The 14859-nt window shown below is 41.8% G+C and overlaps 1 protein-coding gene across 1 annotated transcript in view; it reads right to left on the reverse strand.

Annotated features, from left to right (window-relative positions):
* SLC9A4 (solute carrier family 9 member A4) overlaps positions 1-14859 on the reverse strand; it is a 40294-nt gene that overhangs the window by 2153 nt on the left and 23282 nt on the right. The window contains exons 8-11 of the mRNA XM_026657383.1: positions 14133-14294; positions 5055-5151; positions 2350-2481; positions 1385-1472 (exon numbers count right to left, since the gene is read on the reverse strand). Of these exons, the coding sequence (XP_026513168.1) occupies positions 1385-1472; positions 2350-2481; positions 5055-5151; positions 14133-14294 (479 nt within the window). The remainder of the gene's footprint in view (positions 1-1384; positions 1473-2349; positions 2482-5054; positions 5152-14132; positions 14295-14859) is intronic.

Here is a 14859-nt window from a genome sequence, read left to right on the forward strand (position 1 = left end):
AACAGAGTAAATCATTTTGCACATGCAGGAAACAAGCAACATTTGGCTTTTCACCATTTTTCTACAAAGGTGATTAAAAAAAACAGTGTCATTCACTGCCAGATTTTTAATGTTGCCAAAAATGAATAGCCATTTTCAACAGCCACATGTGTTTCAGGAGTTCATATGTAAACGAAAAGCGGAAAGGTGTCTAGTGGTGCATGGTCTCACAGGTAGGACAATGGAAGGTGAGTTAAGAGACCTGGGTTCCATGCCTAGCTCTGACACTGGCCAGCTGTGTGACCTTGACAAGTCACATCACTGCTCTTGACCTCTGTTTCTCCTCCCACCCAGTGTCTGTCTTGTCTACTTAGATTGTAAGCCGTTCAGAGTAGGACTGCATCTTACTATGTGTATGTAAAAAGAACAGGAGTACTTGTGTTCTTTTTGCGGATACAGACTAACACGGCTGCTACTCTGAAACCTGTCATTATGTGTATGTAGCGTACATACTACAAGAGGGCCTGATCTGCTACTGTCATACCAAGAAGAAGAAGAAAATGTATATCACAGTGGAGATGAGGGAAGAGACAATAGACACTTTGGGATAGATTGTGTCTGAACCCCCAGGTGTCTTCCTGGCTCTTGAAGCAAATACAATGGACTTTGGGAAATATAAGGGGAAGCAAAAGACATTCTAGTTTTCCATCATTTAGGGAAATTTTCCGAAGTTTGGATCCTCTGGCCTACAGGGCTATAGATGTTAGAAACTTGATGTAAGTGAGAAAACTATTTAGGCAAACATTTTAACTTGCTAAAATGCAGTTTTAGTCACTAGAAAGTGTTATGTTTTCTTTTGTTTGTCACCTCACCTGTCCCTCTTTCTCCTGCTTAGTATTATTTAAATCTTTGTTGTTTATTAATAAACTTATTCTTAGCTTTACTATAAACATATCAGTGCTGTTATATTGAAGTAACGAGCAAGCCAGCAGGCTGGTCCCATGAGAGGGACTGGATACTGAAGAGATGTGTCTGGGGAACTTGAGAACTGGGATTCACTGACTGTTACGTTGCAAGGCAAGGTTCAGACTGGCAGAATCTTGAGGAGTTTGCTGGATAGTCTGGTGTGGCCAGGACCTGACCCACAGTTTAAACTCCAGCAAAGCACACCCTTGCTGAGGCAAAGGGGTAACACACTGGCTTATTGGTTCTGGGTGTCCTGAGCAGGTGACCACAGTTGGTGCCATGTAAACACCATGGAGCGACAGATAGGTGAAGGGGATGCGAGTCATTTAAAGCAACTTTGGATTTCTTAGGGGATATTGTTGTAAAATTCATGGAGCAAATTCTTGGTTTTCCACTGTATCTTTTTGGCATGGTATGCAGAGTAAAGTGTGTTTGTTACCTGTAGAAGCATCATGCCTTGCTTTTCGTCTAGCTGGATGATGAGTACCATACGGTAAAGAGAGGAAACGCACATTTTTGGTGCTAGCCTGTGTGCAAAGACAGAAAAGCATACAGTACATTTAATTGTGCCAACCTGGATTTAGAAGCAAAACCAGTTCAGCATGCAGGACATTCCAAGCTGTGCCTTTCCACTGCTCAAACTATATGGGCCAAATTCACTTTGAGATAAATGGGGGCAAGTTCTCAAGGAAGACTCTGGATTTTAATTCAATGAAAAGATAAACAATAGAGGCACTGTTCTGGCATTCAATGATGGGCCAAACCAATGTAATTTACACACCAAGGGACTGGAAATCTGGGTTGTTACAAGAATAGCAACTAGCAGCAGGACGGAGATAAGGGGTAGTGGTTATTTGGGCTTTGCTGCTTTTTGTGCTACACCTACACAGGTGTGCTACATCAATGTGAAACTAGTGTAAGTGGGTTTACACTTACACCTTCCACACCCTCAGAGCCTGATTCTGAACCCATTTACACTGGGTTTACACCAGTGCAAACAGGATCAGACATGGCCCTTGGGGTATGATCCAAAGCCAGCTGAAGGCAATGGAAAGACTCCCATTGACTTAAAAGGGCTTTGACTTAGTCCCTAGGTGCATGTTTCACTTGTTTTGTACCCACAGTGAATGGCAAAGTTAGTGCAAGTTACAGTGCTTTACCTCTTATAACCAATTACACTGTGTTCTGACTAGCATACAGGTGACATGTCACTGACATTACTGTTCACATAATTGCTGAATATGGCCCATTGTTTCCAGGTACTTTCCTCTTCCAATGCTCTGTGGGAAATATTCATTTCAATTATTGCAAAAGCAAATTAAAATTGGCTGGGTTTTGTACGCCCAGAGACAGGCAGATATTTTCATCCCCTGATCACATGATCCCAACTAGCATAACAGTTACCGGTTTCCCCCAAGGTAAGCTGTTTCCTTTCCTGACACTCTGCCTCAGGCTGTTCTGGCGATGGATGAGAATTTCTTTGGCTTGTTTCTCGCTTGTTTCTGTTGGCAGGTTGTGTCTGTTATATGACGGGGTCTGAAATAGGAAATACATGTATTTGACTCTCTTCCCAATGCACACTTGCTGTGTTGGCTCAAGCAGCGCAGTCCAGTCAAGCATGCGACTGTGATCAAGGAACTTCTCTTGCGTCCCATTCCTGGCTCTGCCACAGACTCGCTGTGAGATCTTGCACAACCTCTCTGGGACAGATCCTGGCCTTCAGTATGGCTCCCTTGTATCACTCCAGTCCCGCCCCACCTGAGCAGCTGTGAATTCCCTCGTGTGGAGAAAACCCCATGTGGTGGACAGCCAGCAAAGCCAGCTCTGCATTATCCTTACCCACATGCCACATCCTACAGAGCTGTGGCCTGGCCCAGGAGGAAAGGATTGCATAAACTGAGGGACCCTCAGGAATTAAGGAATTGCCTAGGGGGCACCTTTGCTTCCCACTCCGTTCCTGCACCAGATAGATCTCAGTCAAAACCAAGGACTGACCCCTCTATTTCTTAGGCCTGGTCTACATTAGAAAGGCAGCACAACCTGGCATTTTGTGTCCTATTGGCAAAAGTTTCCATTTAGCCAGCAGTTACTCCCCATCTCTGAGCAGCATACATCCTCTGCCAGATTAGTTCTATCAGTGCAATGCAAGGGTGGATGCACATGTGTCCATACTGGCAGAAGCTATAATGCCACAATGAAACATTACCTTCAGCAGTGTCTGGTAAAAGTTTAGTCACTGGGCCTGATTCTTTATTATCTTGGGTACCCATTTACACCTATCCAAAGTGAGTGAGGGTGGATGTTAAACTCTTTGGGCCTAACTCTCAGCTACACTGAGGCTGCTTTACACTATGCTGACATTGTAAAAGAGCCTTAAAGTGGGCATTAGTTTAACGTACACTCACTTTAAGGCTCTTTAACACTGCCAGAATGGTATAAAGTGGCTTTAATGTAAATGAGAATCAGGCCCTTCCATTCTAATTTGACAGAGATTTACACTCACTGTGCACTGCTGAATATGGCTGCAAATGGTGCAAGGCCGTAGAGAATCAGGCCCTCAGCCTGTGAAATGAGAATAATAGTTATCAACCTCATAGAGGTGTCGTGAGGGCAAATTCACTGATTTTTGTACAGCAGTTTGAAGACTTAGGGCCTGATCTCAATCCCACTTATACTGGTTTCACACTGATGCAATTCCAGTGACATTCCAGAGTTAGGCCCTCAAAGTTCAAGATAACAGGGGAAGTAGTAGTACAGTATTAAAATCCTTCATTTCCAAGAGAAGATACGGTTTCAAATACCACATAGCATGCTATAGTGCACTAATAGACCTTAAGGTAACTGATTTTGCAGACACAGGGTTCACCTCGGTAATGTGTAGGACAGATGCATATGCAACTTGCTAGTAAGAGAAGAAATACTTTTCATAAGGATAATTGGGCACAATTCAGACAACTTTAAAGAAGAATATAACATGAACAATGACCTGTTATAAAATGATCATTCTCCAGCCCTGCATATGTTACATTAGTCAGGGCAGTTGATCAGCATAATTTCAAGGTTACTCAAGTGTACCTGCTAGCACACTTTGCCATAGGAGAGCATGACAGTGTTCAGCATTATGCTTGGTTGGTTAGTGATGCATTGGACTGGATTACACTGATGTTGCACCTTTGACCAGCATCACACTGTATTTTTACAGGATACCAAAATCATGTCCATTTTTTTTCAAAATAAATCCTTGCTGAGACCCAGCTCAGACCCAGCTCATGGAAAAGCTTACAAGACGAGGCTCAGGGTGGGAGGGAGTTCTTCCCCTATCATCCTATCGTGAGGGCAGGGTTTGCCTCCCACACAGAACAAACCATGAGACCTGCCCCCCAAATCTGGCAAATCTACGTAGGTCCTGTGCCTCCACAACAGCACTGGCCTCTAATGGCCCTGCTGCTCCTTCATAGGGCAGGGCCATTGAGATTAGAATAATATCAGTTTTAAACCTACTCTGCAGATGGTTTGCTTTAAAAAGTGTAACTGCTGCACATGTTCAGGTAAATACCATTACTCCTAAATTCCATCTCAACTCCATCTCCTCAGTTGCCATGGGAATATTCTACAGGTCTGCTGCTGCCCTCACAGGTCACAGCTTGTGTGTGACTAGAGAGAGAGAGGGCATGGAAAGTTAAACTAGATAAACTAGGTGTTGGGCAATATCAGAAAGGAGAACATTCCTGAGTCATGGAGATTTTTACAGCTAGGGAAGCCTGACCTCTAGAGCTAGTTTCTGGATTTTCTTGTCCTGTTACATTGCAGATCAGACATCAGGGTGAAAAGCTAGAAGTCAAACTCCCTTTTACTTTTTGTACTGTGGGATCTGAGCGCAATGGGCCAGATCCTCAGCTGATGTAAATCAGAGCACCTCCATTGAAATCCAATTGACACCAGCTGAGGATCTGGCTCAGTATTTCCCATTAACACTGTTTCATGGTTCAGCTGAGAAGAACAATACTATCTTTGCAGCTACCATTGGCTGTTGCTATGATGTTGAGGAGGGCAAACATGATCTTTTGATCTACGAGTACAGAGCTTTGTTACAATAGTCACGTACACACCCTTTGTCGTACTTGATACAGACTATGTGCCAGCATATCCCGCATGGACTCCACCTCTTCAGGGGAAAGCCTATGCATTCTTTGATTTCTATAGCTCCTGTAAATAGAAGGGAAAGGTAAACATTATACTAATTTGTACAAATCACACAGGAATTATCTTTCCTATAAAATTATTTATTTTCTTATGTTATTATTGTGATGGGCTCAGGACTCCAGCACCCTGTCTTGCTGAGCCAGACACTTCCGTCTGGCTCCAACACAGACCCAGGGTCTGAATCACTTGTCCCAAAGCTGCAAGTTTACCTGAAAACAGCTCACAGAGGTGTGCTTGTCTTTAGCACTCAGATGCCCAACTCCCAATGGGGTCTAAACCCAAATAAATCTGTTTTACCCTGAATAAAGCTTATGCAGGGCAAACTCATAAATTGTTCGCCCTCTATAACACTGATAGAGAGATATGCACAGTTGTTTGCTCCCCCAGGTATTAATACATACTCTGAGTAAATTACTAAATAAAAAGTGACTTTATTAAATACAGAAAATAGGATTTAAGTGGTTCCAAGTAGTAACAGACAGAACAAAGTAAGTCACCAAGCAAAATAAAATAAAATGCGCAAATCTATGTCTAATCAAACTGAATACAGATAATCTCACCCTCAGAGATGCTTCAGTAAGCTTTTTCTCAGACTGGACAACTTCCAGGCCTGGGCACAATTCTTTCCCCTGGTACAGCTCTTGTTCCAGCTTAGGTGATAGCTAGGGGATTCTTCATGATGGCTCCTCTCCCCCTCTGTTCTCTTCCACCCCTTTATATATCTTTTGCATAAGGCGGGAGCCTTTTGTCCCTCTGGGTTTCCACCCCCCCTCACTGGAAAAGCACCAGGTTAAAGATAGATTCCAGGTCAGGTGACATGATCACATGTCACTGCAAGACTTCATTGCCCACTTGCCAGCACACACATATACAGGAAGACTAACAGGTAAACACAGCTATCTGCAGAAATGGTCCTGGTTAATCGGAGTCATCAAGATTCCAAACTACTATTAATGGACCACACTTTGCATAATTACAATAGGCCCTCAGAGTTATATTTCATATTTCTAGTTTTAGATACAAGAGTGGTACATTTCTACAAATAGGATGATCACACTCAGTAGATTATAAGCTTTGTAATGGTACCTTACAAGAGACCTTTTGCATGAAGCATATCCCAGTTACATTATATTCACTTATTATCATGTTTTTATAAAACCATATAGACTGCACAACGTCACAATTATTTCTAGAGCACTGCAGGTGTGAATGGCAATTTTCTAACCAATGAGACTAAAGAATCAACGAAAGCTAAAAGAGAAAACTTCCTAGGTTTTTTTTTTTTTAATTTTTGCACTTTGCATCATCTTTTGAAGAAAGAACATAAGAACAGCCATACTGGGTCAGACCAAAGATCCATCTAGCCGAGTATCCTGTCTTCTGACAGTGGCCAATGCCAGGTGCACCAGAGGGAACGGACGAAACAGGTAATCATCAAGTGATCCATCGCCTGTTGCCCATTCCCAGCTTCTGGCAAACAGAGGCTAGGGACACCATCCCTGCCTATCCTGGCTAATAGCCATTGAGGGACCTATCCTCCATGAACTTATCTAGTTCTTTTTTGAACCCTGTTATAGTCATGGCATTCACAACATCCTGTGGCAAGGAGTACAAGAGACTGACTGTGCATTGTGTGAAAAAATACTTTCTTTTGTTTGTTTTAAATCTGCTGCCTATTAATTTCATTTGGTGACTCCTAGTTCTTGTGTTATGAGGAGTAAATAACACTTCCTTATTTACTTTCTCCACACCAGTCAATATTTTATAGACCTCTGTCATATCCCCCCTTACTCGTCTCTTTTCCAAGGTGAAAAGTCCCAGTCATATGGCAGCAGTTCCATACTCCTAATCATTTTTGTTGCCCTTTTCTGAACCTTTTCCAATTCCAATATATCTTTTTTGAGATGGGGTGACCATATCTGCATGCAGTATTCAAGATGTGGGTGTACCATGGATTTATATAGAGGCAAAATGATATTTTCTGTCTTATCTATCCCTTTCCTAATGATTCCTAACATTCAGTTTGCTTTTTTGACTGCTGCTGCACATTGAGTGGATGTTTTCAGAGAACTATCCACAATGACTCCAAGATCTCTTTCTTGAGTGGTAACAGCTAATTTAGATCCCGTCATTTTATACATATAGTTGGGATTATGTTTTCCAATGTAAATTACTTTGCATTATCAACATTGAATTTCATCTGCCATTTTGTTGCCCAGTCACCCAGTTTTGAGAGATCCTTTTGTCACTCTTCGCAGTCTGCCTGGGACTTAACTATCTTGAGTAGTTTTGTATCATCTGCAAATTTTGCAACCACACTGTTTACCCCTTTTTCCAGATCATTTATGAATATGTTGAATAGAACTAGGCCCAGTACAGACCCCTGGGGGACATCACTATTTACCTCTTTCCATTCTGAAAACTGACATTTATTCCTACCCTTTGTTTCCTATCTTTTAACCAGTTACCAATCCATAACAGGACCTTCCCTGCTATCCCATGACAGCTTACTTTGCTTAAGAGTCTTTGGTGAGGGGCCTTGTCAAAGGCTTTCTGAAAATCTAAGTGCACTATGTCCACTGAATCCTTGTCTACATGCTTGTTGACCCCCTCAAAGAATTATAGTAAATTAGTGAGGCATGATTTCCCTTTACAAAAACCATGTTGACTCTTCCCCAACAAATTATGTTCATCTATGTGTCTGACAATATTGTTCTTTACTATAGTTTCAACCAGTTTGCCCAGTTGAAAACAGCTAAAACATCTATTAACATATTGTGAAGATAAATAAGGTGCCATTCACTTTACAATAGAAGCCAACCTTTCCTTTTTAAGAGTTAACAAGGAAAGTCACCTTCCACACAGTGGGTCTTGAAGGAAAATGTTAAACTATGGAAGCTGGTTGATCTGAAATGCTAACTGGATATGCCAGGTCAACCTCTGTGAGAGCCTCATCATATACCATATCATATTTATTTGTCTATCTTTTCCCTCATATTAAGTGATGTAATTGTGGTAAATGGTTTGATTAAAGGAGGGTTTCCTTTAATAACATTATGACAGGATTGTGCTTTCAGTTTCCCTTACATTAGCAAAAGAATACAGCCTTTAATATCAAAAAGAAGCTGTGTCTGGAGTAAACTAAAAACTGTTATATGATTCATGACTTGGGCCAGAGCACTGACATTCAGATATGTATCAGTTTAGGCTAGGGTTTGGTATTCAGGTTCAGTGCAGAATCCAGGCTACGGTATGGTGGCCGTATGATTGTCAATTACAGCTAATTTCACAAAATTGCCACCATTCGTTGCAATTGCAAAATTGCCACCTTCTTCAAAGGACAACCAGAAATAAGGCCTTATCGGGTTTTGCATCTGTGATAAATGAAGGGTGGGTAGCTCCCATTTATGGACACCCAGCCAGCCAGTTAGCTGTAAAATCCCTTTTGGTAGCTGTTCTCTGCTTGCTTTACCTGTAAAGGGTTAAAAAGCCTCCCTGCATAGGTACAAAAAAGGGAAAAAAAGGGGAAGTGGGCACCTAACCAAAAGAGCCAATGGGAGGGCTAGAACTTTTTAAAATTGGGAAAAAACTTCCCTTTGTTGTCTGTTCTCTCTGGGCTGCAGGGACCCAGAGCAGCCAGGCTATAAGCAGGAATGCTGTGTAAGGTTTGAACCAGGTATAAAAAATTATTTTCCATACCTAGAAAGAATCATTGGGGACTGGGAATGTTTAGATAGATACGATCAGGTTTATTTCTTTATTTTGGCTTGTGGATCTCCTCTGTGCTAACCCCAGATGCTTTTGGTTGCTTGTAACCTTTAAGCTGAACCCTCAAGAAAGCTATTTTCGGTGCTTAATTTTTGGAATTGCACTTTTAAAATCTAGCAAAAGCCTAAGTTCCAGATGTATTTTCTTTCTTTTTGTTTTTAATAAAATTTACCTTTTTTAAGAACAGGATTGGATTTTTGGTGTCCTAAGAAGTTTGTGCATGTTGTTCGATTAGCTGGTAGCAACAGCTAATTTCCTTTGTTTTCTTTCTCAGCTCTTCCTCGGAGAGTGTTTGTGTGAAAGGGCTTGAGGGTACCCCACAGGGAGGAATTCCCAAGTGTTCCTTCCTGGTTCCCAGGGTTTTTTTGCATTTGGGTGGTGGCAGCATTTACCAAGCCAAGGTCAGAGAAGATCTGTAACCTTGGGAGTTTAATACAAGCCTGGAGTGGCAAGTATTCATTTTTTGAATCCTTGCAAGCCCCCACTTTCTGCAGTCAGAGTGACAGAGTGGGGATTCAGCCCTGACAGCATCCAACCTGAAACCAAAGCCATAGGGATAGGTTTGGGTTCAGGCATTTGAATCTGAACACTGCCAAAATTCAAATGTGTTGAAGATCCAAAGTGGCCCATCTCTAGGAAATGGCCAGTTGTTGAGATCAAGTGTTGTCTATATGTAGTGATCCAAAATATATCACAGGTGAAAAATGGCAAGTTAGAAAAGGAACAAGTCAGCCATAAAAGATGCAACATTTATAGAAAAAGCCCCATATTTTTAAAAAGTAACTGTTTAAATAGTCTATTTTAATAAATAAATAAGACACATTTAGCCTGGTCCCCTGTCTAGGGACTTATAAATGCACACATCAGAGCTCTAAATTGGGAAGATGGGCTTGTGGTTTGTTCCAGTGACCATTTAAATTGCTAATGGTTTTTTGAAGTGGCTGCTTTTAAACTCTCTGTGGACCACTGTCAAGTGGTCCACACACTACCAATGGTCCATGAAACGTAGTTTGACAACTGAAGTCCTATGCAGTACAATCCCCTCATGGCTGATGCCACAAAGAGTAGCTGCTTCTCTATCCACTTCTTGTCCAGGCCTGCCCTCCCTAGACCTATGGAACCAGAAGCCTGTGGTGCACCTGCAGAGGGATTTTATATCACAGAATTGGAAAAAGGGTTGGGAAAGTATAGAGAAGAATGGTATCATGTAGAGATCACTTCATCCTGCTACTTTCCCCACTCCAGATCAACCCAATCTGGCTCCCCCCTGCATGCAGATGTAGATGGAATATCAAGCCTTAAATCATCTCAGTGGTTGTTATCATTTCGCTCTTTAGGTGACTCAAATAAAATGCCCTCAGTTTCAGCTGAACTGAAATAGCAATAGAACAAACAACATGAAGATTATCTGTATTGTTCTAAAGCACAAATAAAAAGCATACTCTTTGCATGGGATTAGCCATTAACCTGCCACATTGATAACAGTGAGTCTACCTGGGGAATGGAGAAAAGGTTATGTTTTCAGTTTAATAAGCACTCCTTTAATTAATATTTCACAATATACAATATATTTCAAAACCTGCTTTCAGCTAAAACAAGTTTGACTTGTTACCAACCCCATAAAATCATCTTTATTAAAATTCTTTCTCTGATACTTATTGCAACTTCCTGCATTTTACTTGCAGGGCCCAGTCCAGGTGTTTTATTTGCAAAAATATTACTGAGATTATATCATTTTGGGTGCATAGCAATTGGCTATAACTCTGGGTTGGCCAAAAAAAATCTATTCCGATCACAAATGAACCCAAAATACTGGCCGCATTTGTTCTAAAAAAATAAAGCTAGTTAAAAAATAAAAACCAAATTCCCCAAAAATCCTTATCTAATTTTTTCCACATTTTTTGTTACATTTTGAACTTTCCGTACTCTCCATCCAGTTCTACTACGAAGAAAGTAGCATCCTAGTGGGATAGCGCTTATGTAATAGTGTCACTGGCAATGAAAACACTCAGTCTGATTCTGAGCCTGCTTACACCAGCGTACATCAAGACTATCTCCCCTGATGTCCAAAGAGTCACAGCAGTGTGAAACCAGCAAAAGTGAGTTCAAAAGAAGCCCATCCTGTCTTTCTTATGATTAAAGTATATTGTCTAAAATAGAGCCATAGAAATGTGGTATCTGCAGCATCTGCTTGGATGTGCTTTGCCTTTTGAAATCCCCATTTCTAAGGCTTATGTTCTCTAAGCCAGTATAACTAAGGTGCTATATTTTATCTCAAATCTAGATGCTTTGTTGCGCAGTCAATGGACAAATACTTAATGCATAGTCAACCTGTAGGAATCCCACTGACATGAATGGAAGTTCTGAGCCTGGAGCGAATCCAGAAGGCTCAACTGAGATCTGCCCTGATTGCCAGAGAGATTTCTTCCCCTTGTCTCTAAAGCATGAAAACCCCAGATAGCAATGATATGCCTGTGCAACTTATCAAAAGAGCTGAGGAGAAATGTATCATGTTATTATTGCATTGCAAATGTGGCTTTATATTAAATGCATCAGAATTTCTTTCCAAACCCCCCAGTTTCCAGGATTATTTATTTAGGACCAGATTTTGCCACCCTCACTCACATTGAATAGTGCCTTACACTACAAGCTGTTTCACTGAAATCAATGGGATTACTCACTCTGATACCATGACCTTCAGTAGCCCCTTTCTCCTCAAGCAGTCCCACTGGCTGCTTAAAAAGTAAGGGACTATTTACTGTGAGTAAAAAATATCAGAATCTGGCCTAGAGTAAGATCCAATTCCACCTGAGCAAACTATTTATTCTAGAATGATATTTTTCATCCTACAAACTCAGTTCAGGAGTGAATTTATAAAACTACATGCAATCGGTTGGTCTTATGTTTTTAAAGAAAGTAAATAAAAATGTTTGCGTGTCACAACTTTTCTTTCAAACTTCCTTTTTGTATTATCCACATGCAGCTCAGAAATATTTCTGACATACAGTAAAAGGAAAATTCACAGAGATCATGACCATATGCTTCCTTTAATGTTATCCTCTCACCAAAAAAAATGATTTAGAAAAAAATTGACCAGCTCTTAAATTACACAATGATACAAGAATTCAGAACAAACAAATGAATTTTTACACGATCAAGATAAACAGTTTAAAGAGTGACCCTGGTAAGGTAACTTTTTTCTTAGGTGAGATCTTTCAAACACTCCCATGCACATACTTGTGTGCAGTCACATTGAGGTCAGTGGGTCTGTGCATAAGAATAATTATGTGCATTGGAGTGAAGGTTTCCATGATCCAGCTCTTTATATTTTATAAGGTTTTATCCAGAATTCAGTTTTACTGATCTCAACAAAGGAACTGTGTTGCACTGAGGGTATTTGCCCCATTGATTTCTATAGGGATTATGTTTGTTTTTCACCAAGTCTGTTTCACATAGCCTTCCACTGCCTTTCAATTGGCTCCTCTGTTTAGGGGAGAAGGACAGACTCAAACCTTCTATGTATCTCTGGGGGTTGGTTCAGCGTGCTGGAGGGAGCAGACTTCACTATCCCAGCACATGAAGCCATTAGCCCACTTTTGCTATACAACAGGAAGCTCCCCCTTGGGCACCCACTAACAAAGGCCTTTGGCTAATTGGCACTATTTAGCCTGTTAGTTAAGAAAACTAGAGATGGCCAATAGGGTAAAGTAAAAAAACTAACCCCACCCTATCCCAGTCTGTCAAACCAAACATTTTTGGAGGTTCAGAAAGCATGTTTCATTATTTTTTTAGTCTCTCTCTGCACCTGATACTCCTGGGGGAATTCTGTGCACCTGTGCAATGCAGAATTTTGTAGAAATTAATGTTGTGCGTGCAGAAGTTCCTTTCCCCCATAGAAATGTGCTAGCCGCCACTAGGGCCACTGGACTTGGCAGATCCCAGCTTGCACATAGAAGACCCTGCTGGGGGGCGGGGAGGGAGCTAGAGTGTTCCTGGCAGCTGCAGTTCCCAGCATGCCCTGAGGGAAGGAGAAGGCAGTGCACAGGAAACTCTGTGCAAGCCTGGGACCGAGCATCAGGCTATTTCTCCCTCTGGATCCCTGGGCTCTGGGGGGGAGGGAGGGGAAAGGAGTGAGGGAGATGGGTGTCTGGACAAGAGGGGGGCGAGCTGGGCTCTGTGGGGAAGAGGATGCGGTTATCTGGGCTCTGTGGGAGTATCTGAGTTGGAGGGGCCCTACGATTGGGCTCTGGGGAGAGGGGGGTTCAGGTGTATTGGCTGGGGGGCCCCTGCAGGGGGACTCTGGGGGGGAGGGGTTGTGGGTGTCTGGCCCTCCCTACTAGGCTCTGGCTGGGGGGCGGGGGAAGGGGAAGATAAACAGGAACTGGGTTGTCATAACAATTTCTTTAACTCTCTACTCCTGGGGGAAATTTTGTGTGTCTATATATTGTTGTAAACATACTTACTGACCGGTATTTTGAAACAAATGACCAAAATAATTGAAACTGGTGTGATTCTGTAGTCTTATTTTGACAAATAAAATTTGCAGAATTTTAAAATATTGTGCGCATAATTTTTATTTTTTTTGGCCCAGAATGCCCCCAGGAGTAACCTGAGTTCTGGCCAAGACTAGAAGCTGAAGTACCAAAATACTACAAGAAAGCCTGTCCTTATGGCATTCTGACCCAGTCTGAAGTAGCAACTTACAAGAGAGCCTGGTCTCATGAGAGCTATACCCAAATTTACAGATCCCAGAATTCTGGTTACTAATCTGAACTGAGGGCCAGACAAACCAGTACGCTCCTTTCCTTTGTGTTGCACTTTCAACACAAAGCAGCCCCAAACCAGAATTTACTGGCCAGTTAAATGAAGCATATGGCCTCTTTGCATCACTGGAGCAGTGCAAAGCAATCAGCGAGTACCACTGAGTCTAGACCTGAATCTCCAGGCCTTTGCAGGCTTCCCTGTCACTGCTGAAAAACATGGGTGAAGAGGCAGTCTTTTCCCTCTTTGTAAACTCAGAACTATCGCTGAACATTTCCTTTCCTATGGAACATGTCAAGGTCCCAGCACCAAACAGTTATTCCTCCCCTCCCAGTACCTTGTTCTTGTCACATTTCTTTTAAAGTCCTTGTCTCCCTCAGCTATTTCTTCATATTCCCCCGTCCCCCTTCCTCCCTCTCTCCCATTTGGTAAGCTGTAATGAAGCTGATACTCACTGGAGAGAAGCTGTCGATGCAGCTGAACTTATCATCCCACTCTCTGCCATCTCAATGGCCTGTTTGATTTCTAGTTTCTTGTACAGAGATACAATGCTGGATTTGGGCTGGTTCTCCCGGATCAGGATTTTCTTTAGATATTTAGTGTCAAACTTTTTAAATCTATGAAACAGAAATTAAAAGCAAATGTAAAAAGGAAAGGAGTCTATCTTCCTCTCTGATAACATCCATCAAATATATATATAATTGCAGGTCGGAAACTGAAGCCAAATTGTAGGCACCCGTGGCGTGCTGAAGGACCAGCGAACCTGTTGGAGGACAAAGGGCATGGCCTACTGGTCCACAGAGATGGTAAATCTGCTATACAAAAGAAAGAAACAAGCTGCAATCATCTCAAAAAGAAGGTTGGGTGAGTGTTAGCATATAGCATCGCCACAATTGTACGAAAAGAAAAAAGGGGCCAGTCTTTCATGCTTTTGTACAAATGTTGTATGCTAATAAGGTATAACAGCAGCAGCTGCACTTACAGCAACGCTGGCCTATTCAGCCAGACACCAATAATGTTCTAAATGGCCCAGTAGTTAGGTCCCATTATGTTGCTGATCATTTTAAATCCTGACAATTAGGGGAAAATATATATGTCCTAATATTCTGAATGCCAGAGAAATTGAATGGACTGCAAAATGATGTCTGTATGCACGCTGCATATTATAATATACCACTAATG

Source organism: Terrapene carolina, unplaced genomic scaffold (assembly GCF_002925995.2).
Source record: "Terrapene carolina triunguis isolate 2854851 unplaced genomic scaffold, T_m_triunguis-2.0 Scaffold21, whole genome shotgun sequence".
Classification (NCBI taxonomy): Eukaryota; Metazoa; Chordata; order Testudines; family Emydidae; genus Terrapene; species Terrapene triunguis.